This window comes from Strigops habroptila, chromosome 11 (genome assembly GCF_004027225.2).
Source record: "Strigops habroptila isolate Jane chromosome 11, bStrHab1.2.pri, whole genome shotgun sequence".
Classification (NCBI taxonomy): domain Eukaryota; kingdom Metazoa; phylum Chordata; class Aves; order Psittaciformes; family Psittacidae; genus Strigops; species Strigops habroptila.
The window spans coordinates 14224952-14251372 of record NC_046360.1 but is presented as its reverse complement, the minus strand read 5'-3'; the positions used below and the strand labels follow the sequence as shown (position 1 = coordinate 14251372).

The 26421-nt window shown below is 63.7% G+C and overlaps 4 protein-coding genes across 12 annotated transcripts; 2 read left to right on the top strand and 2 right to left on the bottom strand.

Moving 5' to 3' along the window:
* Positions 1-62: 62 nt before the first annotated feature.
* TCN2 (transcobalamin 2) lies at positions 63-4733 on the bottom strand. Of its 3 annotated transcripts, none has more exons than XM_030502244.1 (11): positions 4527-4733; positions 3078-3286; positions 2344-2530; positions 2205-2261; positions 1943-2085; positions 1693-1854; positions 1436-1611; positions 776-950; positions 492-684; positions 256-377; positions 63-167 (listed from the first exon to the last, which is right to left on the bottom strand). In XM_030502244.1, the coding sequence occupies exons 2-11, from the start codon at positions 3160-3162 to the stop codon at positions 106-108; spliced, it is 1362 nt and encodes a 453-aa protein (XP_030358104.1). In that variant the 5' UTR covers positions 3163-3286; positions 4527-4733; the 3' UTR covers positions 63-105. The 3 variants fall into 3 exon arrangements, with proteins under 3 accessions (XP_030358104.1, XP_030358105.1, XP_030358103.1); XM_030502245.1 differs by lacking the exon at positions 4527-4733 and adding an exon at positions 3376-3449; XM_030502243.1 differs by having other exon boundaries at positions 2344-3286; positions 4527-4703.
* Positions 3605-12404, top strand: PES1 (pescadillo ribosomal biogenesis factor 1). Of its 2 annotated transcripts, none has more exons than XM_030502242.1 (15): positions 3605-3623; positions 5216-5295; positions 5530-5683; positions 5770-5879; positions 7395-7566; positions 7815-7904; positions 9324-9440; positions 9565-9642; positions 10010-10099; positions 10285-10415; positions 10544-10669; positions 10789-10973; positions 11077-11225; positions 11389-11556; positions 11825-12404. In XM_030502242.1, the coding sequence occupies exons 5-15, from the start codon at positions 7444-7446 to the stop codon at positions 11909-11911; spliced, it is 1344 nt and encodes a 447-aa protein (XP_030358102.1). In that variant the 5' UTR covers positions 3605-3623; positions 5216-5295; positions 5530-5683; positions 5770-5879; positions 7395-7443; the 3' UTR covers positions 11912-12404. The 2 variants fall into 2 exon arrangements, with proteins under 2 accessions (XP_030358102.1, XP_030358101.1); XM_030502241.1 differs by lacking the exon at positions 3605-3623 and adding an exon at positions 4774-4994.
* Positions 12405-16341: 3937 nt separating this feature from the next.
* Positions 16342-22829, top strand: GAL3ST1 (galactose-3-O-sulfotransferase 1). 3 transcript variants are annotated; one of them, XM_030502249.1, is made up of 3 exons: positions 16342-16642; positions 19273-19406; positions 20667-22829. In XM_030502249.1, exons 2-3 carry the CDS (start codon positions 19282-19284, stop codon positions 21817-21819), a joined length of 1278 nt encoding a protein of 425 aa, XP_030358109.1. In that variant the 5' UTR covers positions 16342-16642; positions 19273-19281; the 3' UTR covers positions 21820-22829. The 3 variants fall into 3 exon arrangements, with proteins under 3 accessions (XP_030358109.1, XP_030358111.1, XP_030358110.1); XM_030502251.1 differs by lacking the exon at positions 16342-16642 and adding an exon at positions 17677-17706; XM_030502250.1 differs by lacking the exon at positions 16342-16642 and adding an exon at positions 17862-17938.
* Positions 22815-26309, bottom strand: MTFP1 (mitochondrial fission process 1). 4 transcript variants are annotated; one of them, XM_030502261.2, is made up of 5 exons: positions 26193-26286; positions 25326-25453; positions 25018-25250; positions 23067-23162; positions 22815-22964 (listed from the first exon to the last, which is right to left on the bottom strand). In XM_030502261.2, exons 1-4 carry the CDS (start codon positions 26242-26244, stop codon positions 23093-23095), a joined length of 483 nt encoding a protein of 160 aa, XP_030358121.1. In that variant the 5' UTR covers positions 26245-26286; the 3' UTR covers positions 22815-22964; positions 23067-23092. The 4 variants fall into 4 exon arrangements, with proteins under 4 accessions (XP_030358121.1, XP_030358118.1, XP_030358117.1 ...); XM_030502258.1 differs by lacking the exons at positions 22815-22964; positions 23067-23162 and adding an exon at positions 24534-24735 and having other exon boundaries at positions 26193-26309; XM_030502257.1 differs by lacking the exons at positions 22815-22964; positions 23067-23162 and adding an exon at positions 24534-24824 and having other exon boundaries at positions 26193-26280.
* Between the last annotated feature and the right edge of the window lie 112 nt (positions 26310-26421).

Below are 26421 nucleotides of genomic sequence, written 5' to 3'. Positions count from 1 at the left end.
CCCGGGCAGATCTGGGGTGCTGGCACCCGGACGCAGGAAAGCGGGAGGCAGGAGCCAGCAGGGTCTGTGCCTGGGCAGGCGGTTCATTGCCATCACCCCCATCCTCTACCACTGGCTGAGGCGCAGGATGAGGGTCTCCCCGTCGCAAGGTCTGTAGTCAGCAATACCTGTGGAGAGAGGGAGAGCCCCGGGTGGGAAAGTGGCCCTGGGGGCAGCCAGGAACCCCCCCACCTCCCCTGTGCCCCCATCACTCACCCATCTGCAGGCTGGTGCTGGGCGCAGTGAGGAGCTGCCAGTACTTGCGCTTCTGCTGCTGCGCCTCCAGCCCCAGCACCCCACTCAGGTAGGGGCCCTGGGGGGTGTCCTGGGTGTCAAACCTGCCGGGGGGGGATGAGGGTGAGGGTCCAGCCCCAGCACTGCCGGGTGGGTGAGCCCATGGACGGGTGCACAGGGCATGGCCACCCGGGATATGACACCCGCGGGTCACATACGTGAAGTCGGGAGGTCCCTGCTCAGTGGCTGCCCTGAGCACGTCCAGGAGGGTGGCACTGGCAGGCGCGAGCACCGCGTGGTCATAGAGCCAGCGCTGGGGACACGATGGCAGAGGACACTCCACCACCAGCCGCACCGTCTTGTTCCCTGGCAGCTCCGACAGCGGCTCAGGGCTGATGGGCGTCAGCGTGTCTGCGGGAAGCCACCGCGGTGCTGATGGGCACCAGGCCACTGCCGCGGCGCCAGCAGTGCCAACCCCAGCCCGGCTGCCCCCAGCTCCTACCCAGCTCCTCCTCGCAGCGCATGGAGGCGATGTGCAGGTAGGAGCGGCCGTGCAGCGCCGGCAGCGCCTGCGCCAGCGTGGCAGCGGTGCTGAAGGCGCCCGCGTGCCGCAGCAATGCGGCCATGGCCCGGCCGTACGGAGCCTGCGCCTCGCACGAGTTGGTGGCGATGAACACCTGGAGCCAGAGGGAGGAAGGGGATGGGGCAGCGTCCCCAGGAGGGAGGTGGGTCAGAGCCCCGGGCTGTGGGCACCACAGTGAGCTGAGCACTGACCCCCCAGCCCCTGCCTCTGCCCCAGTACCCACATCTGCTCCCATGCCTGTGCCTGCACCCACACCCCTACCTACAGAGCCATAGGATCACAGAGTGAAAGGGAAAGGTTGGAAAGGACCTTAAACCTCATCCAGTTCCAACCTCCTGCCATGGTCATGGGGAGCTTTTCCCCACTCAACACCCCCAAGTCCTTCTCCTCAGGCTGCTCCATCCCATCTCCACCCAGCCTCTGTTTGTGCTGGATGTTGCCCTGACTCAGGGGCAGGACCTTGCACTTGGCCTTGTGGAACCTCATGATGTCCACACTGTGTCTCTGCTCACACCCAGGCCAGCACCCACATCCCAAACCCATATCCCATGCGGGTGTGCCCTCACACTGGACACCCACCTGCATGGCCCAGGGGGTGCTGTAGACGTTGCCAAAGAAGCCATCCTCGCCCTGTGCCTCCACCATCCTCTTCCTCACCCCGTGCACGGCCGCCCGCAGCTCTGCCGCCAGCGTGGACCCCACCAGCCGCTCCTGCTCCAGGCAGGTGAAGGCCATCGCTGCCACCGCCTCTGTGTCTGTGGGGACGGGGTGTCACCGCGTGGCCACACATCCACCCTGGGGTGCCACCACCCCACCCGTCCCCAGGGCCCCTTTACCTATGGCACTGCCGGCACTGTACCCGAACTTGGCGTGCTGCTCGGCAGCCAGGAGCCGGCGGATCACCTCCTCCCGCACCCGCTTGCGGTGCACGCACAGCGCCAGCACACCCAGGCCGTACTGGTAGTAACTGGTGATGGGGTGGCCATGCCGCCGGGAGCCTGGGGACAAGGGCTTGTGTCACCGCGGCCGGACGTGCCGGTGCCCGGGTGCGTGCTCGCTGGGGTCATGCCATGGGGCTGCTCTCACCTGCCCAGTCCTCCTCCAGGTAGTACTTGAGCCAGGTCACCAGTGAGCGCAGGGGCTTGTGCTCCGGCGGGGGACATGTGGCCCTCAGCCCCAGCAGGTACAGCGCCAGCCGCCCCGTCTCCAGCCACTCCACATCAGTGCTCCTGCAAACACCCCATCACCCCCCCTGCAGCACACCGGTGCCTGTCACCCCCCTGCACTGCACCGGTGCTCGTCACCCTGCCAGCAGAGGGGACTGCCCCTGTGGGGGACACACACGTACGTGCTGTGCTCGGTGCCCGCAGCATCGTGCCAGGGGTCTCCGGCTGCCTGCAGGCTCCTGCGGGGACTTGGTGTCAGTGGAAAGCCAGGGGACATCCCCCGGTGACACAGGAGACACGCAGTGCCCCCCCGGGACCTACCGGCTGTAGCGGTGCTGGAAGGCGTCCTGCAGCCGTGCCAGGTACTGCTGCTCCCGGCGCAGGTCGTGCTCCCCGGCCAGGCGAAGCGCCAGGTACACGCTGGGGTCAGGCTCCCGCTCGGGATCCGCCGCCAGCGCGAGCAGCCGGGAGCTCAGAGCCCGCAGCACGGCCGCCTGCCCCGGGGCTTCTACCGGGCCCGGCGGGGAGTGCAGGGTGAGGAGGGCAGGAGAGCGCCGGGGCACTGCAGCACCCAGCACCGGCGGTGCGGGGCTGTGGTGGCGATGGACACCCAGCACCCCAACCCTGCCGTGCACCCCTGCCCTCTGCAACCCCTCCTCAGGTCCCCAAAGCTCAAGTCTCTGCCCCCAAAATAGGGAATAAACAATATACATGACATGAAGCAGGAATGCAGAGAGCCCAAGGCAACCCGTGGGGCTGGCAGGGGGCTGCTGGGGCTGCCCTGACCCCAGGGACATGGGTGGTTGGGGGCTGCAGGCACTGGGCGGGAGAAGGGAGCACAGGAATAAGGCTTAACCCCAGCGGGCACTCCAGAGAGCTCAGCCCCGGGAAACCCATCACCGGAGGGGTTTCACGTCTGCCCCAGAGCCAGGGCATGGGGCTGGAGCATGGGATGGGGCTTGTGTCCCCTGACCCACTCCTCAGGGACCTGCTCAGCAGGAGTGAGCCCCCCGGAGCCTGGGGGGGCTGCGGGCTGTGCCCGTGGCCATACTCACCGCAGAGCCAGGCAGGCAGGACCGCAGCCTGCAGCAGCACCAGGAGCAGCCACACGCCGCAGCGGGACGGTGGGTGTCGTGGCATGGCACGGCAGGGCACGGCACAGCACGACGAGGTGAGCTGGGACACGGCCGGGGACAGGGAGGTGTCACAGGAGGCTGTTTCCGCACACTGGAGCCGAGTCAGCAGGAACAGGGAAGAACTTCGGCTGGAGGCAAAGAGAAGGGAAGTGAGCCCGACCCCCGCAGGGCAGAGATAAGGAATTCCCGGCCCTCCTTCCCCCCCTGGCTCCCTGACCCGGCACAGCCCGTGCCAGCACAAGGTGTCCCTGTCCTGCGGCCGGGGCAGCGAGACCTGAACCCCTGCTCGGGTCAGAGTCACCGGCCAAAGTCAGCCCAAGAAAAAACAAGCGATGGGGATGGGAATCCTGAGCTCCTGCGCCCTCCATCCCCTTCGGAAGCTGTAACCCGCTGTCCGTATGGAACTGCAAACCAGCATTAACCAGCCCAGCGCCGCAGTGGGTGCGGGGGTCTGAACCCCAGCAGGTAAATCCCTGCAGTGCGGACCCCCAGGCTCAGGGGGGTGCTGAGTTGTGGGGACTCGCTGCTGCCCCCCACAGAACCCCTGCACTGGGTGGGGGCTGAGGACAGGGCTCCCGGCCTCCACAGGACACAGCAGGGAGCCCAGGGAGCACCCATGGGTGTCCCGCTGGTGACAGGGGCAGGAGGTGACCCATGTCCCAAGGGCAGCTGCTCTCTGGAGGGCGCTGGGAACGGATGAGGGTGCAGGGAGGGGCGCACGGCACCAACAGCACCCAGAGGCACCACGGGTGGGTGAAGCACCCAGAGCGGCCGCAACCAGCAGTGGGGACAAGAGCAGCTCCAGTGACCCACCGGGGTCAGGTCCAAGCCCCCGTTACCCACAGCCCCACACGGCACCGGACGAACCGGCACCGAACCCCAGCCTGGTTTGTGTTGAAGGGACCTTAAATCTCCCCCAGTTCCACCCCCTGCCCCGGGCAGGGACACCTCACACTGGACAAACATTAAACTGTTCCAGCAGCCGTCACCTCGAGAGGGTCCCGGTGGACGTTCAAGTTCTCTTTAACCAACGGTGCTCAGGGGCCCCCATCACGCCAGCACCGGCCCAGGAGAGCACCCCCGGGACAAGAGACCCTTTCCCCCTCGAATTGCTCCTTTTCCCCGTTTTTCGCTTGTTTGGTGGTTCTGGTTCTCTTTAATGCAAACAGCTCGTTCCGGTGCCAACGTGGGGCCAAGGAGCCACCTTGGAGCTGGAGCTCGCGGCTATAACCGCTTTGCGAGCAGCGCCAGCGCTGCACACGGCGGCGGCACACACCAGCCCAAACCTCCTCCGCAGCCCGGGGTCCGCAGGAGCACCGAGACCCGCCTCGGCCCGGGGCTGGGCACGGAGCCGCTGCGGGCACTCACCCCCCGCCGCCGCCTGTCGGTCACCCCGCGCCCGGGCGTGCGGCAGCCGCGGGGGCCCCGCAGCCGGGCCCGCCCCGCGGGAACCGCCGCTGTGGGACCGCCCGGGCCCGGCCCTGCCGCGGTCACCGGGACCCACCGGGACCCACCGGCCCCGCCTCGGCACCCCGGCGTGCCCCGCGCCGCAGGACCCCTCCTACGGGGACGCGCGGGCTGCCCGCGGCGCGCCTGACCTAACCCTGCCCAGCCCGGTCCCCCGCCTGCCCGCGCTGTCTGCCCCGCTCCTGCTCCCGGTCCCGGTCCCGGTCCCGCTCCCGCCCCGCCCGCGCTGCCCCACGGCCGGCGCGGCTGCGGTGTGCGCAGGGCCCGGGGCCCGGTCGCAGGCGGGGCGCGGGCAGCCCGGGGTCCTGCGGAGCGCCGGGAACACGCGGCAGCGGCGGCGCGGCCATGGGGGGGCTGGAGAAGAAGAAGGTACCGGACCCCCCCCCCCACCCCCGTACTCCCGCACCCTGCGGTGCGCGTTCCCTGTGCCCCCCCCGGTACCCTCCCGTGTGCTACCGTGTCCGTCCCCCCCATCTGGTGCCGGGTCTCCCCCTCTTCTCGCCGTGCCCAGTGGCTCTATTCCGCCCCCCCCCGCGGTTCCCCCTCCCGGTGCCGGGGCTCCCTGTACCGACCCCCCCGTCTCTCTGCAGTTCGAGCGCGGGGCCGCCACCAACTACATCACCCGGAACCGGGCGCGGAAGAAGCTGCAGCTGAGCCTGCCCGACTTCAGGTGCGCCCGGCACCCGACCGGGACCCCTCAGCACCCAACCGGGACCCCCGAAGGAGCAGCAGGAGATGGGGCCTGTGGTGGGGTGTGGGGTGGCCCTTCCCATAGGGAGCGGGGTGGTGTTTCCTGTGTGTCCTGGGCTTTCAGGGTGCTGTGTTTTGGGGTCCCCGCCCCGAGAGGTGGCAGCACCTCTGCGTGCTACAGCCCCGCGTGTCTCACCCTCATCACCGCCACCAGGCGCCTCTGCATCCTGAAGGGAATCTACCCCCACGAGCCCAAGCACAAGAAGAAGGTGAACAGAGGCTCCACAGCTCCCAGGACCTTCTACCTCCTCAAGGACATCAAGTTCCTCCTCCATGAGCCCATCGTCAACTCGTTCCGGGAGTACAAGGTGATTTTCCTGCAGGAGCCCCCCCGAGGGCTCCAGGGGCTCGGGCTCTCCTGCAGACCCCCCCCAGCATTCCCGCTCTCCCGCAGGTGTTCGTGCGGAAGCTCCGGAAGGCGTACGGGAAGAGCGAGTGGAGCACCGTAGACCGGCTGAAGGACAACAAGCCCACCTACAAGCTTGACCACATTGTGAAGGAGAGGTGGGTGAGCTGCATGCCGTGTCCTGGCAGAGCCGTCCTCCCGCGAGGAGCTGTGGAGCCTTTGCTGTGTCCATCCCTATGTAGGGATCCCTCTCCTGTGTGTATCTGGAGGGGGAGCGATGGAAACCGGTGTTTCTGGGCTGGAGGAGAAGGCCCTGGTGTGCTGCATGCTGGCTGTAGCAGCACATGAGTGAGCAGGGAGTGCCTGGCCATCCTGGGTGGATCTGGGATCTCTAGGAAGATGCTCAATGCTCTCCTTCTCTCCCTGGGCACCGTTTTCCTCAGAGGGAGGGCTGACGGATGGTGACTCTTGATGAGTTGATGGATTTGGTGGCATTGGGAGAGGACAGAACCCAGGAGGGAAGGAACCTGCTTTGGCAGGTCTCGTCATTGTCCCAGTGGTGTCCAAGACCTCATTGTGCTGGTGCAGGTTGAGGCAAGGGAAATGGTACCAAGGGGCAGGCGCTGCCCCAGCAAGCTCAGGATGGGTGCAGGCACGGGGTGACCTTCCCACCTCCCCTGACTGCAGCCTTTGAGTCCTGCTGCTTTCATCTGCCCAAGGAGTGCCCTGTGCTGGTGTGCTGCAGCGCAGGAACTGGTCCTGGTGGGTCCAGGCTGGGATTCACAGAAACACAAACTGGTTTGGATTGGAAGGGACCTGAAAGCTCCTCCAGTTCCAACCCCTGCCATGGGCAGGGACACCTTCCACTAGAGCAGGTTGCTCCAAGCCCCTGTGTCCAACCTGGCCTTGAACACTGCCAGGGATGGGGCAGCCACAGCTTCTCTGGGCACCCTGTGCCAGCGCCTCAGCACCCTCACAGGGAAGAGCTTCTGCCTCAGAGCTCATCTCAATTTCCCCTCTGGCAGGTTAAAGCCATTCCCCTTGTCCAAAGCCCCTCTCCAGGTTTCCTGGAGCCCCTTTAGGCACTGGAGCTGCTCTAAGGTGTCCCCTTCAGGAGCCTTCTCTTCTCCAGGCTGCCCCAGCCCAGCTCTCTCAGCCTGGCTCCAGAGCAGAGCTGCTCCAGCCCTCGCAGCAGCTCCGGGGCCTCCTCTGGCCTCGCTCCAGCAGCTCCACGTCCCTCTTGTGCTGTTGCCCCAGAGCTGGATCAGGACTGCAGGGGGGGGGTCTCCCCAGAGCGCAGCAGAGGGGCAGGATCCCCTCCCTGAGCTGGTGCTCACGCTCTGGGGGTGCCGCCCGGCACACAGTTCCACAACACTCGGTGCCTGTAGGTACTCTAAAACCTGTTGACACCACATTGTAACTGGAGTGTTGCTGTCCCCTCATCCAGGGAGCTTTCTGGCTCCCTGGAGAGCCCTGAGTCCCAGGAGCTGGTGTCTGTGAGCTCCGCAGTGCCCAGGAGGGTCTTCCCCTCCCTGTGGATCACCAGTTTGGTGGGACATGCAGGAGGTCGATGCTCTTTGGTTCCTGTCCCCTTGTCCTGCGTGGTCTCCAGCAGCCCCAGCAGGTCCTGGTGGACGTGGCTCTGTGTGATTCCTCCTCCTGCCCGGGCACAGGTACCCAACCTTTGTGGATGCGCTGCGGGACCTGGACGATGCTCTCTCCATGTGCTTCCTGTTCTCCACCTTCCCGCGCACGGGCAAGTGCCACGTCCAGACCATCCAGCTCTGCCGGCGCCTGGCCGTGGAGTTCCTCAACTACGTGATCGCCTCCCGCTCCCTGCGCAAGGTGGGTGCTGTGGGAGGGGGGCTGAGACCCCCCTGCCCCTGCCTGGGGGGGCTGCGGAGGTGGTGGTGCTGAGCTCATGCCCCTGGACAGCACCAGGCCCACTGTGCTGGTGCTTCAGCCGGGGAATGAGTGCTGCTGGGCTGTCTGATGCTCCCCTGATGACTCCACTGCCAGGAGAAGAGTTAACAAGAACAGGGACAAGGGAGCACCCGCGGGCTTCCTCCCCCTGAGCCTTCCCTTCCCTGCAGGTCTTCCTCTCCATCAAGGGCATCTACTACCAGGCCGAGGTGCTGGGGCAGCCCGTCACCTGGATCACCCCTTACGCCTTCGCCCATGATGTGAGTACCAGGGAGGAACGTGGCAGGATCCGTGCGGGACCCACACTGCTGCCTTCCCTGGGATGGGGAAGGGTTAGAATAGAATCACAGCACAGTTTGGGTTGGAAGGGATCCCCAAAGCTCATCTAGTCCGGCCCCTGCAATGAGCAGGAATGTCTTCGTTGACACCAGGTTGCCCAGAACCACATCCAGCCTGGCTGGAATGTCTCCAGGGATGGGGCAGCCACCACCTCTCTGGGCAGCCTGTGCCAGTGTTTCACTGCCCTCATGGAAAAAATTCCTTCCTCACGTCCAGCCCAAATCTTTTTCAGTTCAAACCCATCACCTGTCATCAGACACAACAGGCCCTGCTCAAGTCTCTCCCCAAGGGCAGCTGAGGGACCGTCCTGTGGCTCTTGTGCTGTGGAGCCCATAGGGGGGACCGTGGGGCCCGGTGGGGCACGGCCCTCCGGGCTGGCTGTCCCCATGACCCTGTGCCAGGCTGTACCAGCCTCCCCGGTTCCTTGTTTTCTCTTGTCCATTTTCAAGGTATGCCTTAATCAGCCATTAAAAATTAACCTGAGGAATGAGGCTGCTGCCACTTAGGGAAGAGCTGAGTAAGACTCATCGCTGTGCTGCACCTTGTCAAGATGTGTCACAGAATCATCCCAGCCTGCTTTGGGTTGGAAGGGACCCAACCCTTAAAGCTCCTCCACCTCCAACCCCTGCCACAGGCAGGGACACCTTCCACTAGAGCAGGTTGCTCCAAGCCCCTGTGTCCAACCTGGCCTTGAACACTGCCAGGGATGGGGCAGCCACAGCTTCTCTGGGCACCCTGTGCCAGCGCCTCAGCACCCTCACAGAGAAGAGCTTCTGCCTCAGAGCTCATCTCAATCTCCCCTCTGGCAGTTTAGAACTACTCCCCTTGCCAGGCAGGACCCTCTCATTTCGCCTCTGGGGTTGGCACAGTTGGGTTGAGGCTTCCCAGCTTATTGTGTTTCCCCTGCTGAGGTTCACCCCTCCAGCTCACCCCACAGCATCGCCTTGGCCAACCCACGTCCTTCCCAGGCAGCATTAGTTCTCCCTCCCTTGAGTTCTGGCTCTTGTGGGGCTGGCTGGGTCTCTGCCGGGTTTGGCTCCTTGTCCTGCTCTTGCCACGGCCTGCACCAAGGAGTCCCTGCAGCAAGCCCCCAGGGTCCCTAGCCGTGATGGGATGCGGGGACCCATCCATGCAATGAGTGCCTCCATGGAGGGGTGGCAGCAGAGCCCTGTGTGACAGCCTGGGCAGCTTTCCCCACCCAGCCTCTGTTGGTGGCCGTGGATCTCCAGACCTCGCTGTGAAGGGCACAGGGTCCTCCCTGTGCAGACGGACAGGGCCCTGTCCGTGCAGAGGGGACTCTGCTCCTTTGTCCTTGTGTCCTCACCTCCCTGTGCCCACAGCACCCCACGGATGTGGACTACCGGGTGATGGCCACCTTCACCGAGTTCTACACCACGCTCCTGGGCTTCGTCAACTTCCGCCTCTACCAGTCTCTCAACCTGCTCTACCCACCCAAGGTGAGGCACCGGCTGCTCCCGGCTCGGGGTGCTGGGAAGAGAGGCTGTGTTGGAGGGTCAGGGGGTGTTTGGGGGTCTCTGGGATGTGGGAGCTGCCTCCCTACATCCCTGTTTCTCCCCCCAGATTGATGGCCAGGCTGATGTTGAGCTGAAGCCTGCAGAGGGCAAGGAATACGCCATGGATTCAGAGAGCTACCTGGAGGTGAGGGATACTGCTGTCACCGTGTTCCATGGGAGGATCCTGCGTGGTCTTGGTGTCCTGACCCCACACCTCCTCCTGGTGTGGGGCACTCAGCATGTGGGGACTGAGGAGCAGAGCCAGACCCCTGCGTGGTGGAGGCGGGCCCCAAACTCTTTGTTGGCCAAGGAAGGAGCTGTGCTTGGCCTTGGGTTCACTGGCCTCCCTTCTGCATGGTGGGGGACCTGGGGTGGGACAGTGCATGGAGAAGACTGAATATCTGTCCAGTCTTGTGACCTCCTGGTCAGAGAAGCTCCTTCCTCCGTGAGGCTGCCCCTTTTCCCATCCCAAAGCCCTGGCTGGGCCTGACCTTCCTCATCTCCCGCTGCAGAAGCTGTCGGCTCTGACCTCCAGCCTGGCCCGGGTGGTGGCACCGACCCACGAGGAGGAGGTGGAGCTGGATGAGTTCCCAGTGGAGGGGGTAAGAGCCTGGTGGCGGGGCTCAGCCCTGGCCTTGGGGGATCCTGTCTGGGGTAGGTTTTGTGCCCAGCAGGGTCTGGTGTGGTGCTGGGAGGGACTGGGAGCACAATGGGGCCGGCACCCTGCGGAGAGGGGCTTGGTAGGGGCTGCTCTTGAGGAGGGGGTTGAATACTTCGCTCTGAGCAGGAGACCGCGGAGCAGATGGACGCAAGGAAGAAGGAACAGGAGGCCCTGGAGAAGCACAAGAAGCTCTTTGAGGGGCTGCGCTTCTTCCTCAACCGGGAGGTGCCTCGGGAGCCGCTGGCCTTCGTCATCCGGTACGTGCTGTCCCTCGGTGCTGCCCCTCCATCAGGGCTTTAGGGGCCGATCTGCCTGGCCTCCTGCAGGCAAGGGGACCCCGAGGGCCCTCCTGCCTCCCTGACCCCTCAGTGGGCTGTGCTGGCAGGTGCTTTGGTGGCCAGGTCTCCTGGGACAAGTCCTTGTGCATCGGGGCCACCTACGACGTGAGTGACCCATCCATCACCCACCAGATCGTTGACCGGCCCCAGGTGCAGCAGCAGGTTGTTGGCAGGTCGGTGAGGCAGGAGACCTGTCCCAGAGGGGACCAATGGTGTCCTTGGCCATCCCAGGGCTGTCCCCCGCTCCCCTCCAGCCCATGAGCTCCAGAGCCTGAGTCCGTCTGCCCCACAGGTACTACCTGCAGCCTCAGTGGGTCTTCGACTCGGTCAATGCCAAGCTGTGCCTCCCTGTGGCCGACTACTTCCCGGGGGTGCTGCTGCCCCCCCACCTCTCACCCTTCGTGACGGAGCAGGAGGGAGACTACATCCCTCCTGAGAAGCTGAAGCTGCTGGCCATGCAGAGGGGAGAGGAGCCAGGTGATGCCAGGCTCTGGGATCAGGAGTTGGGGAGTTGAGCAGGGCTGGACCTGCTCCAGAGCCAGTCACTGCTCTCCCGTTGGTAACGGTGGTGTGTCTGTAGGTGAAGAGAGTGAGGAGGAGGAGGAAGAAGAGGAGGAAGAGGAGGACAACAACGATAAAGAGGAGGAGGAGGAGGAGGAAGATGAGTCTGAAAAGGAAGAGGAGATGAAATTAAAGAAACTGGAAGAGCAGAAGACTCAGAGCAACAAGGTACAGTGCTGGCACCGCTGCGGCTGTGCTGCTCCTGCAGCCACCACACCACTGGGTCCTGCGCCCCTGTCCATGCTCAGGACCTGCTGCCTGGTGTGGAGGGTGCTCCGTGTGTCCCTGGGGAGAGCAGTGGGTTCCGGGTGCTGAGCTCTGGCTCCCGCAGGCGCTGCTGGTGACAGTGACGGCCGGGAAGCTACGCCTGGAGGACAAGCAGCGCCTGGAGCAGGAGCAGCAAAGCGAGGAGAAGCGTCTGGCCATCATGATGATGAAGAAGAGGGAGAAATACCTCTACAAGAAGATCATGTTTGGCAAGAAGAGGAAAGTCCGAGAGGTAGGAGCATAGGGCTGCTGTGGGCCCAGGACCTTTGTCTCTTCCCAAACGGGCTCGTGGTGGTGAATCACTAAAACCAGGTCTGTCCCACCTTGGGGGTGAGGGAGCAGCCTCTGTGCCAGCTCTGGGCTGCTCCTTCTGCTCTCCTGTAGCTGGTGAGGGCATGGACCCGGGTGCCTGCAGCCAGGGGGTTTGGTGGGACCAGGGCAGAGCAGCCCTCGGTGGCTGCACATGGGTCTGACTGCGGGTCGTGGGGGGTTCTCCACAGGCGAACAAACTCGCTGCGAAGAGGAAGGCCCACGATGCTGCTGTCAAGGAGGAGAAGAAGAAAAGCAAGAAGGCACGACGAGCGTGATGGCGCTGGGGGCTGTGCCCTGTGGACACCATTGTCCTTGGGTGAAGGACCCTCAGCTTTGCTCCTGCGACAGGAATGCAAACTGAAACCATTTCCCCTCTAAATAAACCTCCTGCTGCGCCTTTCCCAGTGCTCCCCTGCACCAGTGCTGCTCATCCTGCCTTGGGCCATGGCATTGGTGTCACCAGCCCCTCATGCTGGTGCCACCTCTGGTGAGTGAGGATGAGGAGGCGGCCAAAGAAAGCTCCAGGCTCTTGCAGGTCCCTTTGGGATTGTTCCTTTTGCATTGGCACAACCCTTTGTGGAGGAACAGCCCCATGGTGGAGCAGGAGCTCCCTGGCAGTGCCCAGCACAAGGAGCGCGGCTTTGCCCTGGCTTTGGTGGAGAGGAGTCCTCAGTGGAGGGGGACCCAGCCTGGAGCCACCCACCTGCGTTTGGGTGCCCGCCTTGCTGCTCTTGGCTTTTTACTTGTCATTAAAGAAGGTGACACTCACCCAGTGGTGTCTCATCCCTCCTGGCTGTGGTGGGGTGGTGGGACTGCACCGCATCCCTGCTCTGCCCAATGCATGTGTGGGGCTGGAGGAGGTTCCTCATCCTGCATGGGGCTGAAGGGACAGAGCCTGGACCCTGCTCCAGGTGCCACAACCTGTGGGCATTGTGGCTGTGACCTTGCTCCTTGTCCCCCTTTGCCAGTCCTTGGTCCCTTGGGAAGGATTTGCTACACCCTGGCTGGGTGCTAGAGCCAACCTGAGTCCATTTGTTCACCTAGGGGAAGCACAAGGTCCTGCCCCTGGGGAGCAGTGGGCTGGAAAGCAGCTCTGTAGGGAAGGACCTGGAGCTTGACCATGAGCCACCACCGTGCCCTCGGAGCAAACACAGCTGATGGAGCATGAGGAGTGATGGAGGAGGTCATCCTGCCCCTCAGCGCTGGTGAGGCTGCTCATGGAACGTTGTGTCCAGCAAGAGAGGCATGGGCTGGACACTGGAGCACATCCAGCGAGAGCCCACCAAGCTGATGCAGGGCATGGAAGTGCAGCAAGAACTGGGACTGGAGGAGACGATGTTCAGGGGGGTCTTATCAGTGGGTGCAAATGCTGGAGGGGAGGGTGTGAAGATGGAGCCAGGTTCTTCTCACTGGTGCCCAATGCCGGGATGGCACAAACCAGCCCAGGAGGTTCTTCGGAACACCAAGAAGCACCGTGACCATGTCTGAGCACTGCTGGAGGGGCAGTGAAGCCTCCTGCATGGAGACACCATGAGCAGGGACTGGCACAGGGTGCCCAGAGCAGCTGTGGCTGCCCCATCCCTGGCAGTGTTCAAGGCCAGCTTGTTCCAACCTGCTCTAGTGGAAGGTGTCCCTGCAAAGCGCACCCAGGGGGGTCAGCAGCCCCCATCAGCAGCATTATCCCCTCCTTTTCCCCTAAATCCATGGTTTTCCCTCCAAAACACGCCCCTCACGCACTCCCTCCCTGGGGCCTGCTCTCAGGCTGAGGCCTGCTCATGGCTGTCCCGGGCGGAGGCGCAGGGTAACGCCTGGCGTGGGCACCACCCGTGGGGCGGGTTCCCCCTTTCCTGGCTCCCCCGGGAGGTGGGAAGGGGCGGAAGGGGCGTCCCGAGGGGCCGGGGCGCCCGGGGGGGCTGGTGGGGGGGGTCGTGGTGTCTCGAGGGGTTTATGCGGCGGCCGTGGTGGGGGCCGCGGGGCTCTCTGGGGACACTCGTGCTCGGCAGCGGCGGAGCCCGCCTCATCCCGCAGGAGTTCTGTGGGGACACGCGCGCTCCAGCCATGGCGGCGGCCCCGCCACCTCATGGTGCTCCCGGAGGGGGACATGGATGTGGCCATGAACTCGCCACCAGCACCAGGGGTCGCTGAGCCCCAGCAGCAGCACAGGCACCGTTTGTGTCCCCTCTTCTTCCTTCCCTGTTCTCCCGTTTTCCTCCTTCCTCGCTCCTTCCTTCAGCTTCCATCAAGACTTTTCCTTTTTCTTTTTTCTTTTTTTTTTTTAATTTTTCTTTTTCTTTTTTGCTTTTTCTCTTTTTTCTTTTTCCTTTTTATTTTTTCTTTTTTTGTTTCATCTATTTTCCTTTTTACTTCTTTCTTTCCTTCTTTTCTTCCTTTTTTCCGTTTTTCCTTTTTCTTTCTTCCTTTTTTATTTTTTATTTTTCCCTTCTCCTTTTTCCTTTTTCCTTTTCTCTTTTCCTTTCCCTCCCCTCCCCCCTCCCCTCACTTTGAGGACGTGGGAGCATTTTGCTATTCTTTTTTTTTTCCCTTGTTCTTCCCCCTTTCCTTGATTTCACTTCTTGGAAAAGGGGGGAGGGAGTTTCCACCACATGGGGGGAGCTCTTGGGAAGCTGCACCCAGAGCCGGGCTTCCACCATGGGCCACAGGACCTTGAATGGGGCTTCCCAACAGCACTGGAGCCCCGGGCACCCGCAGCACCCACTGGCACCCGCAGCACCCACATGCCCTGCAGCACCCGCAGCACCCAGAGGTGCGGTGCCAGGGCGGGTGCTGAGTTCAGGCGCTGGGCCGGGCCGACAGAGGTCATGGACCGGTCGCACCACCCAGGCAGGCGCCAGTTTTCCCACCATAATAACACCTTGTCCCTGTGACAGCGGCACCTGACGCCACGCTTGGCCAACGCGTGTCCGGTGGGACCAAGCCGTGGGACCACGGTGCTGCTGCCCACGCCACTGCCCGGCTCCTCGCTGCATCCCTCGGGATCCCCGGCTCCGGCCCCGCTTCCCAGCGTGAGTGCTTTGCTTGGACCCAACCCAGGGGGACTCGCTCTGCCCTCTCCCAGGGGGGACAGGGGGTGGGGGACATGGGGGATGCCCCCTGGGGATGGTTTACACCCCATGGGGTGCTGGAGATGGGGTGTCATGGCTCATCTACGCCACATCCTGAGGCCACCAGCATCCCTTCATTAAGCTGCCACATCCTGGCTGCTGCGGTCCTTTTCTGGCTGGGAACTCTTTGCAGCAGCATTCCCAAAACAAAGGGGGAACCTGGAATGGAGAGGTCCCTGTGGAGAGGCGGTGGGGTGGTTCCTTGCCCTCACGCCGCTGTTTCCAGGTGAGGGGACAGAAAGGTCAGGGGCCAGCAGAGCCAGGGCTGATATTTAATCCAGTGTCATGGTTATTTCATGCAGTGGCTGTGGCCTGTGACAGATGGCCCTGGGCACCAGGGAGGAGAGATCCCTGGCGTGATCCCAGCCACGGCTGGATGCAACTGGAAATGCATCAAATAAGGGCTGGAGGAGGTCATGAGCTTGGGCACACTCAGGACAAGTCTCCTGTCCCTGTCCCACAGCAGCCTCTGCTCCCCCAGCATTGCTTGTGCTCGCTTGGGCACTTGCTCACTCCTCTCCACTGCACAGAGGAGCCCGTTCCCCTCCGCTGTCAGACGGGATCCCTCCTCCAGGGCTGGGTGAGCAGGGCTATGCCAGCTCCTGCAGGGTGGTGGCAGCTCTTTGTCCCTCTTCTTGTGATGACAGAGAACATTCTGGCTCTTCCTGTCCCCTGACAGGGCTGGGGCTGCCCGGGGATTGCACAGGTTAACACTGGGGTGGAACCGGTCCTGCCAAGGCAGGGCAGGATGTGACCACTGCCTGCAATGGGGCAAGAGCTGCCCTGGGGTTCAGCAGGGTGACCCCAAGCCCAAATCCCTCCATCACGATGACTCAGGTGAGAACCAGGAGCAGGAAGCACCAATGACAGGTCTGGGAGCACAACCACCCCTTTCTGCCCCATCATGGGGTGGTGCACCCCATTGGGCTGAGCCCTCCCCGGTGCAGCCAGGGCACCCGCTCACCCCACTTGTGTGGGGCAGAGCACTGCTGGGTTTTGGGTGCCCCCAAAGCCCCAGCGCAGCGCAGTGGGAGCAGCACTGGGGGAAAGGCTGGCAGCAGCACGGTGGCTCCACCGTTATCACGGGGTTGGGTTGGGGGAGCATAAATATTGCTGCCATTAAGGCCATAAAAGCTCTTTAGATAGGGCAGGCGCGGGGAGGGAGGGAGGGAGCCTGCGGGAGGGAGGATGAAGAGGAGCTGGCACGGTGCTGACCAGGCACCCCACGGCAGCCGGCACGAGGCTGTGGGGCCGAGCCCCCCATCTCCAGGTGAGCTGCGGTGGCGGGAGGTGACAGCAGCCAAGGGAGATGGCAAGAGGCGAGGAGCCGGGTGCCACCGCCGAGGGACAGCCATCGTCCCCCCCCGGCCGGCGGCACCCCGGCTGCCAGCGCAGGGCCATGCCGGGCTGGGTGCTGCCGGTGACAATGTCCCCATTGAGGCCGGTGGCGCAGATGGAGACAAACGTTGCCCTTGTTCTCCTCGGCAGCGGCTCAATGCCTCCTCTGTGCCGCGGCGGTGGGTGGGGAGCCGGAGGCCCGGGGTGGCCGCGGGCACCCAGGGGCTGGCCCGGCCGTGCCGGGGGAGCCGGGCAGTGCCCGGCCGCAGCTCCGCGTCCCTCCCGCAGCGCCCCTCATTGCTGCCTCTTCTCCCCCTTCCCCAGGCCAGTGACGCGGGGCCAGGGCCCCGGAGATGCCATAACCACCGTGGTTAGTGGGGAGGCTTCAGACCAGCCAGCGTTTGTGGGGAGCTGCCCGGGAAGAGCTTATTCCATGTCGGAGCAGCATCGGCACCCTCGCCCCGTGCCGCCCGCTCCCCCTGTGCCCCGGCCAGCCCAGGAGAGGAGAGGGACGGATCACAGAGAGCAGCTCAAGCAGAGGAAAAGGTAATGCTCTGGGAGGCAACGGGGTGCTTGGGGGGCAGATCTATGGGGCAGAGTGCATGGGGGGTGTGGGGATGAGTGTTTGCACCCATGAGAGGTGTGCAAGGGGGGTAGGAAGCATCATGTCTGCATGAAGTTGGGATCATGGGATAAAGAGCGTGCCCATGGGCTTGTAGGGGCTGGAGGAGCAAGGGCGGGTGGATGTGGATGGCAGCTATAGGGGTTGGATGTAAAGGAGATGGATCCTATAGAGAAAACCCCAAAGAAGGCTCTGGGGTATCCCCAAGGACCAGACGAGCTGCTGGGACATGGGGATGGAGCTGCAGAGCTGCGTGGCCTGGGCCATGCTGGGGGTGACCTGTGGGGAAATGGCTGGTGCTGCCGCGTCCTCCGGCTGGGAATTTCAAGCCGGCAGCTGGGAGCCGGCGCCACAGCTGCCCAGCGCTAATGGCAGCCCCAGGAGAGCGCCTCGGTCACCACGTCTCCCTCAGCAAGCTATTAATAATTAACCCACTCATTGAAGGTAAAGTCAATAGAGGAGCTGGGTTGGGAACTGTTTGCCAGAGCCACCCCAGGGAGCCAGCCGGGGTGGAGCTCCATCCTCCTGGCATCCCAGTGCATGGGGATGGGGTTCCGTGCTGCTGCAGGGGGATGTGGGTCCCCCATGGGGCTGGAGCCCCGAGCAGGGCTCATGGAGCTGGTTTGCTTCCATGGGGTCAGTGCTGGTGTGGTGACAAGGACAAACCATGAGGCAGCGGGATGCAGCTTCACCCCGGCGCTGCCCCACTGGCACTGCCTGGCTCCCACCAGCACCTTTTTCCATTGCGGATGGTTACCATGGTCAAGACCAAACTCCGGCTGCTCCCGGGCATGTGAGACCCTCCGGGCTTCACACCCGGGCTGGGGTAGGGTCAGGGCCACCCGCTGCCATGTGGTAATGCCAAACACCCACTGTGTCCCATCTGTGCCGTGCTGTGCCTGCCACCGGCTCCACGCACTGGCCAGGATGAGGCTGGATGCAGCCAGCGCTGCCTGACCCACTGTCCCTGCTGCAGCGCGGACCTTGGGTGAGCTTTTGGGGAGCCACCGGGTGCCCCCCACGCCGTCGGTGTCCCCGCTGCCGCTCTTGGTGCCAGGACGAGCTGTGCCCAGCGCCCGGCCGCAGCCTGGGCTCCGGTTGCACTTTCCATTCATTATTCATCGAGCTGGAAATCTCGGCACACGAAGCGCCGGGGGGGCCGCGGGCAGGGGGAGCAGCCGCCCGGGCTCCGCGTGTCCCAGCAGCATTCCCAGCACCAGGTAACCCGCCTGCTTGGGGGGCAGCTGGGAAAGCCGAGGGGGCTTTGCTGCATGGGGAGGGCGGAAAGAGCCGGAGCTCGGGGAGATGCTGCTGCCGCTCAGTCGGAGAATCGTGGAATGGTTCGGGTTAGAATGGACCTTGGGCTCATCCAGCTCCAAGCCCATGGACAGAACGGGGGTGCGGGGCTTTGCCCCCGCTCGGGGGGTGCTCCTGGGCTCCGGTGGCAGCCCCGGTGCCGTGGTCACGGTGGCTCGTCCCCGTGTCCTGCCGCAGAGGACACCCTGCTGCAATGCGGCCGCCGGCCAGCGGAGCCGCCGGAGCCCCGCCGTGTCCCCGGCGGTGCCGGGGGGTCATAGGGGTGGGCACGGGGCTCTGTGTGTGTGTGTGCATGGGTGTGCATGGATATATGTGTGTGTGTGTCCCTGGGTGTGTGTGTGTGTGCGCACGCATAAGGGTGTCTGTGTCCTTGGGGGGCATCCATGAGCGCATACATGTGTGTATGTGTGTGTGTCTGCATGCATGTGGATGCATGAACACACACAGATGCATGTACCTGTGTGTGCATGCACAGGTATGTGTCTGTGTCCCAGTGTGTATGAATACATGTGTCTCTACATGTACATATGTGCATGGATGTTTGTGTGCATGTGTGTGCATGTGTGCTCTGGCTGTGTGCATGCACTGCTGCATGCACATGTATGTATGCTTGTGCAATGGTGCAGGGAGGTGACATCCTGCCCCGGGTCCCCCTTGTCTGGCAGGTCCGTGTCCCCCCCGTTCCCCCCCGGAGCCACCCAAAGCTGAACATTGCCCCCAGTGCTGCCGGAGGGGCCGGAACTGCCTCATGGCTGCACTGGGTGCATGGAGCAGCACCCAACCGTCACGAGCTGGTGGAACTCCTGACCCAGCTGGAGGCTTCCTGGGGAAAAGGGATCCTGGTGCCCTTGGAAAGCTCCTGCTCATGTCCGTGGTGTTCCAGTGCTGAGGGCACTGCCGGGACCCCCGTTCTGCCCCATGGCAGCTCCTTCCTTCCCCCCGGTTCCAGCCCAGCTGCTCCCCGTGGGGCCGGGAGTCCTTTGGGTTTCCTCAAGGTGGACAAAGTTTGCTCAGGTTGGGCAGAGCTGCTGCTCTTTGGCCATGAAGCTGTTGTGCCAGCAGCGGGGACACACCTGGTGTTGCCTTACCTCAGTATTGACAGTGCCAGTGCCAAAAAGCCTGGTGAGATGCTTCCCAGGGCTTCTCATGTCCTTGAGGTGCCCCCATGCTTGTGAGTAGAGCCCCCTCCGTCCCACCTTCCCTGTCCCCTGGTTCTAACAGCTCTCCTCTCCTGCAGGTGACCAGGATGCTGCACCATGGGAAGCACTGGAGGTCCATGTGCAAGGGGCTCGTCCTGGGGACCCTCCTGACCAGCTTCATGCTGCTGCTCTACTCCTACGCCGTCCCACCACTGCAAGTCAGCATGACAGAGTGAGTGTGGGGTCCCATGTCCCCCCTGGCAGCTTGGCCACCCTGCTTCACACCCAACCACAGCTTTCCAGCTCTGGAAAGCTTGGGAAAATCCTGGGGCTTTCCAGGCTCTGGTGGCTTCACACCAAGACATCCCCTTCTACAACCTCCTGTGACTGTGCCCCATGGGTTGGAAAGGTGAGCCCCAGCTCCCTGGGGGGCTGAGGACGTTCACTTCGGGGCAGGATGGAGATGTGTGTATCCATACACACACCCTGGGTGATGGTGGGACGAGGAGGTGCAGGAGCCTCCCAACCCACCACAGCTTTGTGTCCCCTCGGAGAAGGAAAAGCATCTCAGGGACATTCCCCAGCAGCCAGGAGCAGCAGGCAGAGGGAAGCAGTTATTTGGGTGGTGGTCATCAAGGGCTTGTCCTTCAGGAGCTACCAGAGGGCTGCCACATGCACACTGTCACACAGAGCAATGGGCATGGGGAGGATCAAAGCTCTCTGCTGCCTGATGAAAGCTCAGCTCCTGGCACTAGGTTTATCTCTAAGCTTATCACCTGGATCTGCCTGTGGGTGCTGCCCATGCTGCCCGATGGGACCGTTATCACGGATCAGCTTTGCACCTTCATTAACAGTGTCCAAAGTCACTCACGGAGCACTCTGGTCTCTGCCCCAGGCAGCTTGAGTAACACAAACGGTGTTCCCAGTGCGCACCTGTGGAGCTGGGCATGGGCACTATTCCCCTCTTCACTGGGGTGCTGGATCCTCCACAGCTCCTGCAAGGGGTTGGGAGCTTCCAGACCTCACAAGAACGTAATAATAGCTCCTGCCCATGGAGTTATGGCCATGGAGAGCTCATCTTGACGCACATCTCAACATCACCCATACCAGGGCCACCACAGCCATGGCCGTGGGGAAGGACAGGGACCCCCTTCTCAAGCTGTGCTGATGCTGGTGGGGTCTGACCCCCATAGCAGCACATCCGCAGTGGCTGGGGTTGTCCAGGGGTGGGGGAGCTTGGTTTTGGTGGCTCAGGGATGCATGTGACATCAGGATGTCTGGGGATGGTGGGGAGTATACAGGGGGCTCTGCCCAAACCCAACCTCCTTTGCACTGGGGATCCTGGTGGGTGCTGGGGGTGAGCACCCATCCCCAGGCTGAGCACCCTTCCCAGCTCCAGCTCCTCCAGGAAGGAACACAGTCAAGCCTTGGTGGTGGCTGGGCTGCACTGGCCCAACTGCCCTCTCACTTTGTCCCATCTCTTCCCCACCAGGATCCCCATCTCCTCCTCCTGCTCCTCCTCTGCAGCCCCTGGCAAGGCTCCGGCACCGGTGGCCAACGGCACGGGCAGCCCTCCGGGCCGGAGCTGCGTGCCCAAGGTGAACGTCATGTTCATGAAGACGCACAAGACGGCCAGCAGCACCATCCTCAACATCCTCTTCCGCTTCGGGGAGAAGCATCGCCTCAAGTTCGCCTTCCCCAACGGCCGCAACGACTTTTACTACCCGGCGTTCTTCGAGCGCAGCCAAGTGCAGCACTACCAGCCCGGCGCCTGCTTCAACATCATCTGCAACCACATGCGCTTCCACTACGAGGAGGTGCGCAAGCTCCTGCCGGCCGACACCACCTTCGTGACGGTGCTGCGGGACCCGGCCTACCTCTTCGAGTCCTCCTTCCACTACTTCGGGCGCGTCATTCCCCTCACCTGGAAGCTGACCGGGGAGGACAAGCTGGCGGAGTTCCTCCGGGACCCTTGGCACTACTATGACCCCAACGGGTTCAACGCTCACTACCTCCAAAACCTCCTCTTCTTTGACTTGGGCTACGACAACAACATGAACGCCAACAGCCCGCTGGTGGAGGAGCACATCCAGGAGATAGATCAGCGCTTTCACCTCGTCATGTTGCTCGAGTACTTCGATGAGTCACTGGTGCTGCTGAAGGAGCTGCTGTGCTGGCAGCTGGAGGATGTCCTCTACTTCAAGCTCAATGCCCGCAAGGGCTCCACTGTGTCCCGGCTGACACCCGAGCTCTACGAGAAGGCCACCTCCTGGAACCTCATCGACGCCAAGCTCTACCGCTACTTTAATGCCACCTTCTGGCGTAAGGTGGAGGCCTACGGGAGGGAGCGGATGGCCAAGGACGTGGCCGAGCTGCAGAGGGAGAATGAGAAGATGAAGAGCATCTGCATCGATGGGGGACACCCCGTGGACGCCAGTGCCATCCAAGAGTCCTCCATGCAACCCTGGCAGCCGCTGGGGGAGAAGTCCATCCTGGGCTATAACTTGAAGAAGAAGATCAACAAGAAGCACCAGAAGCTGTGCCGCAAGATGCTGACACCCGAAATCCAGTACCTGACCGACCTGGGGGCCAACCTCTGGATCACCAAGCTATGGAGCCGCGTGAGGGACTTCCTCAAGTGGTAGGGGGTGGCGGGGGTCCCGCTCTCCCCGGGGAGGAACCAGGTGCTTTCTTTTTTCTTACTCATGGCGTGTGTTGGTTGGACATGAGAATCCCCTGGAGGCCCCGGCACGCGGGAACGGTCGGGGGGACCCTCCATCAGCTTCCTGCAGAGCCCCAGCTTGGGGGACCCACCGTAGCCTCTGCCCCAGCCTCCGAGAGCATCAAAGACTGGGGGCTTGGGGTGGGTTTTCCCAGCAGGATCCGCTTCTTCCTTCTCCATGGAAAGGCTGGAGGAGGTGTTCATGAAGGATGTGTCATGGTGGGAGCAGCACATCCACCACCGCTGGCTGGAGGCAATACGGGCAGGGTATCCGCCTCGTCCAGGGGGGGCAGAGCTGCCATCAGGGAACCCAGACTTCGAGGGGCTCCTCAAATCACCCCGTTTCCCTTGAGCTCCTGGGACTACGTGCTGGGGGCTGCTGCACCCCTCTAGGGGTTCTGGCCCCTGGGGTAATGAGTGCAGCCCGTTCTCAGCCCGCCCGCAGCCATGGTCCACGTCAGGCTGGGACCTGGAGCCACTTGGAGAATGGAAAACCCACCCCAAAAGCCCATTTATCAGTGGACTGATGGTCCCCACAGTGAAGAGCATCCACACAGCAGGTCCCCACAGCCCCACATTGTCCTGGTTAGAGGGCCCTGTGGCCCCGGTCCCTGCATGGGACATCCCAGAAGGCCCACGGGGTCCAGTGAGAACTGGTGTGGGGAGGAGATGGGGAATGGGGTCTGGTGGCCACTGTCCCAGTGATGCCATCCCCTGGGCGTGGGGGGGATGCTGAGGACAGGCCCCATCCCCCGCTGTGGGGACAAAGCTGGGGTGTCCCTGGGCTGGATGACACCGGCGATGCCATCTCCTGGCGGGGCACAGAGGTGGCACCGTGGCTGAGGCTCCCCAGCAGCAAAGGGCCCCCAGCCCATGTTCTGCTCCCTTTGGAAAGACCACAAATAAATGAGCCCTTCTACTTTTGTAAGATAATGGTGTATTGGGCAGTTTTTAACCCAAGGGTGGTCCAGCCACCTCCATCCCGCTCCTTCTCCACGGATCCATCCTGCTGTCCCTGCAGAGCCGGGTGCTGGTGCGGGACTCCCTTGGTGGGCAGTTCTGCTGGCCCTGCAGGGACACCAGACCCATGGGACAGCCACCACGGGTGACACAACCCGCTTGTGCCACCAGGTCCCAGCTCTGCTGCTGGAGGGTGGCCCCAGAACTCACTCTGGGACTTCTCCAGTAAAGCACCATCAGTCCTTGGGTGGACGCACGCCTGAAGAGCCAGTCTGGGGCCACCACCTCAGCCATGCGCGGTGCTGCCTGTGGGTACGGGGGACACAGAGCTTGGGGCACCTCCCTGAGCTCCACGGCGTCTCCCATGGCATGCTGAGCTCTCCTGCTGGGAGCAGGAGCCGAATCCCAGCTCAGGCACCCGTTGTCTCTACAGCTAAGGGGATGGAAAAGCCGGCTGCGAGGCAGGAGGTGGCTGCAGAGATGATGTCCCCATGCACGTCTCTGCACCGAGGCCGGGAGCTGTGATGTGGGGACATCTGAGCTCTGTCCTGGCTGTGACTGAACTGTCCCTGTGTCCCTGCGTGCCCAGGGCTGCCTGTCTCCAGAGGGGCCAGCAGCGAGCCCCGGGTGGGCAGCAGCAGCTCTGCAGCGTGGATGGGCCATCCTCCCGCTGGAGCCCCTGTCCCAGCACCCAGCTCCTTCCCGGAGCGCCCTGTGCCACTGCTGTGACACCCTCCCAGAGAGCTGCCGGGTACCGGGCTGGGACGTGGTGGCCCACGTGGCTTTGGGGTCATGGGGGGTCCTCGCAGGCTGTATTGGCCACATCCCCCCCCAGGGCTCCCAGGAGAGGGGAGCAGACACTTGGACTGCTGCTGGTGCAGAAGGTGCCGTGGTGTGAAGGTGAGTGGACACCTCCAGCCCCATGGCCCCAAACCCACTACCCTGAAGCATCCTCTGACCCCTGTTAGGTCTGTGCTGTCCACAGCGCGGTGCCGCACGGTGCCCAGGTTCCTGCTGCCCGGGCTGGCACTGGTGGCATCTGCCACGGCCGGGGCTCTGCTGACACAGGCCTTGGCCACCCGGTGCCAGCGGGGACAGCGGTGGCACAGGAGACGATGTCCCTTCCCTGCCGAGCTGCAGAGCGTGGGGGGGCCTCATCCCAGGGAGATGCACATGGGGGCGATGTGGGTCCAGACTACCACAGCCTGGCGCAGGGCTGGGGGTGAGCTGGTGCCCCCCTTCCTCCTCCCCTGTAAAAGGTGGTTCTCTCTTCTCTAAAGCTCCTCCACTTGGGACCATGTGGATGTCACCACAGGCTGGGGCCTCCGTGACCTTGTGTAGTGGCACCTCGTGGTACTGGGAGATGTGGCCACAGTGCATGGTGGCACGGCCCCAGGCCACGGGGCTGGAGCTGGTGGCTTCTGCCTGGGGGGATTTGGGTGCCTGGAGGCACCACTGAAGACCTTGGACATGGTGGCAGCCCCCAGGGTGTCCTACGGGACTGGCAGTGGCTCTGGGAGGACGGAGGGGCTCCAGCTAGGACCTGGCGGTGCTGGTGGGGTGATCAGGGTCCCCCCATCCTAAGGTGGAGATCCCCCAGGGACTGGGACACAGCCAGACCCGTGTGTGTGTGAGGGGACATGGCCGTGGAGTCCCCAAACACCTCCCAGCACAGGGTCAGCCTTGAAATGGTTTATTAGGACCAGCCCCGGGGCCGTTACCGGGTGTGGGATCAGGGGAGGTGGGTTCACAGTCAGTGGGTCTCAGCACCCCAAGATCAGGTTCAGTGCCCCCAGCGGGGGCTCAGTGTGGGGCCGGGGGCTCTCCTGGTGCCCCATAGAGCTTGCGGAGGCTGGAGTCCATCAGGAAGTCCACGGTCCTGCGGCAGGAGAAGGGAAGTGGGGGGTGGTGTCCCTGGTTAACTGGCTCTGATGGAGGGGCTGGAGCTGTCCTAATCCCAGGAGCATCCTGGTGTCACCAAAACCAGGCTTAGGACCCTACTAACACCCAGTTCCTGGTCATCCCTGCGGGGCTGGACACCCATTTGGGGTGAAGACCCCCCCTCAATCACCCCATGCTTTCACCACCCAGTTCCAAAGCCAGACTGGGACCAGTTCCCCCGGGATGAGGAGCGCTCCATCCCACGGGTGTCCCCCCTTACCTGTCGATGGGGGTGATGATGACGGGGATGGTGGCCAGCCCCAGGGCGGTGGTGGCCCAGCGGCGCAGGGGCAGGGGCCAGCGGGTGAGGGTGCCCAGCAGGGCCAGCGAGGCGGCGCACAGGCGGTTGATGGTGATGCCGGGGATGGCCACCGAGGCCAGGCTCTGCCAGATGAACGTGTCCACCACGGCCACCCCAACGCGCGTGGCCTGCGCCGGGTCCTGCGCGTGCGCCTGTGGGGGACAAAGGGGGGTCAGGGTGGGGGGACGGAGCAGTGGGGGGGTGCTGGGGAGGCGGGTGACACTCACGGTGGCAGCTCTCCGGCCCTTGTCGATGGCGTCGGCGGTCACGTACGCGGTGGCCACGCCGTAGCTGGCCCACACCACCGGCACCGGCACCAGCGGGCGGAAGGATTCACCCACCTCGTTGGCATAACCTGGGGGGCAGAGGGGGGTCAGTGGGGACCAGGACCCCCCCAGGATGTTCCCGTACCCACTGGGAGCAGTGAGGACCTCACACGGAAGGGTCAGAGCAGACGAGTCACCCTGGACCCTACAGTTGTTGGTGACCAGTCCCCAGGGGCAGTGTGGGTGAGAACACGTGGTGCCGGTGCCCAGTGCCGGTACCCAGCGACGGTGACTGCTGTGCAGCGGCAGTGCCCGGTGCCTGCTGTGTGGTGCTGGTACCCGGTATCGGTGCCGGTGTGCAGCACTGTTACCCGGTGCGGTGTGACGCCGGTACCCAGTGTCAGTGCCCGGTGTGTGGTGCTGGTACCCGGTGTCGGTAACCGGTGTCAGTGCCCAAGGACAAGTGTCAGTACCGGCTGCACAGTGCTGCTGCCCGACGCAATGCAGTGAATGGTGCCGGTGTCCGGTACCCGGTGTCAGTACCCGGTGTGTGTGCCCAAGGACAAGCATCCGTGCCCGGTGCCGGTGCCCGGTGCAGTGTGTATAACCGGGTGTCAGTGCCCAGTACCTGCTGACACAGCGCTGGTGCCCGATGCAACCGCGCTGCCGGACAGCGCCCAGTGGCAGTGCCTCAGGACAAGTGCCAGCACACGGTGCCGGTACCCGGTTCGCGGGCAGTGCCCGCTGCCGGTGCCCCACACGATGTGGTGCCCCCGTGCCAAGTGCCCGGTGCCGGTGTCACGTGCCCGGTGCCCGCGCGGTGCTCACCCAGGTACCGGACCCACGTGTCCCGGTAGAGGTCGGGCTCCGCCGCCCCCATGGCGCGCGCGCTCCCGGTCCCGCCGCCGCACGAGCCCGCCCCGCCCCCCCGGGGACACGTCACCGGGCCCCGCCCCCTGGGCGCGCGGGAGGGGGGGCATCGCGGGGCGGGGGGGGCAATAATCACGTGACGCCCCGCGGCGGTCACGTGGGCGGGATGGGGGGGCAGCGATTATGG

Bases quoted from the DNA above. Each gene is read 5' to 3' on its own strand.
- MTFP1 (XM_030502256.1), bottom strand. From the start codon at position 26,244: ATGGGGGCGGCGGAGCCCGACCTCTACCGGGACACGTGGGTCCGGTAC. The intron at 25,454-26,192 runs GTGAGCACCGCG...TCTGCCCCCCAG, and splicing joins CACGTGGGTCCGGTACCTGG to GTTATGCCAACGAGGTGGGT. The intron at 24,808-25,017 runs GTAAGGGGGGAC...TCCTGGGATTAG, and splicing joins ATCATCACCCCCATCGACAG to GACAGCTCCAGCCCCTCCAT.
- GAL3ST1 (XM_030502249.1), top strand. From the start codon at position 19,282: ATGCTGCACCATGGGAAGCACTGGAGGTCCATGTGCAAGGGGCTCGTC. The intron at 19,407-20,666 runs GTGAGTGTGGGG...CTTCCCCACCAG, and splicing joins CTGCAAGTCAGCATGACAGA to GATCCCCATCTCCTCCTCCT.
- PES1 (XM_030502241.1), top strand. From the start codon at position 4,971: ATGGGGGGGCTGGAGAAGAAGAAG. The intron at 7,567-7,814 runs GTGGGTGCTGTG...CCTTCCCTGCAG, and splicing joins CCTCCCGCTCCCTGCGCAAG to GTCTTCCTCTCCATCAAGGG. The intron at 10,100-10,284 runs GTAAGAGCCTGG...CGCTCTGAGCAG, and splicing joins ATGAGTTCCCAGTGGAGGGG to GAGACCGCGGAGCAGATGGA.
- TCN2 (XM_030502243.1), bottom strand. From the start codon at position 2,819: ATGTCCCTGGGGTCAGGGCAGCCCCAGCAGCCCCCTGCCAGCCCCACG. The intron at 2,262-2,343 runs GTAGGTCCCGGG...AAGTCCCCGCAG, and splicing joins TTCCAGCACCGCTACAGCCG to GAGCCTGCAGGCAGCCGGAG. The intron at 378-491 runs GTATGTGACCCG...CCCCCCCGGCAG, and splicing joins CAGGGACCTCCCGACTTCAC to GTTTGACACCCAGGACACCC.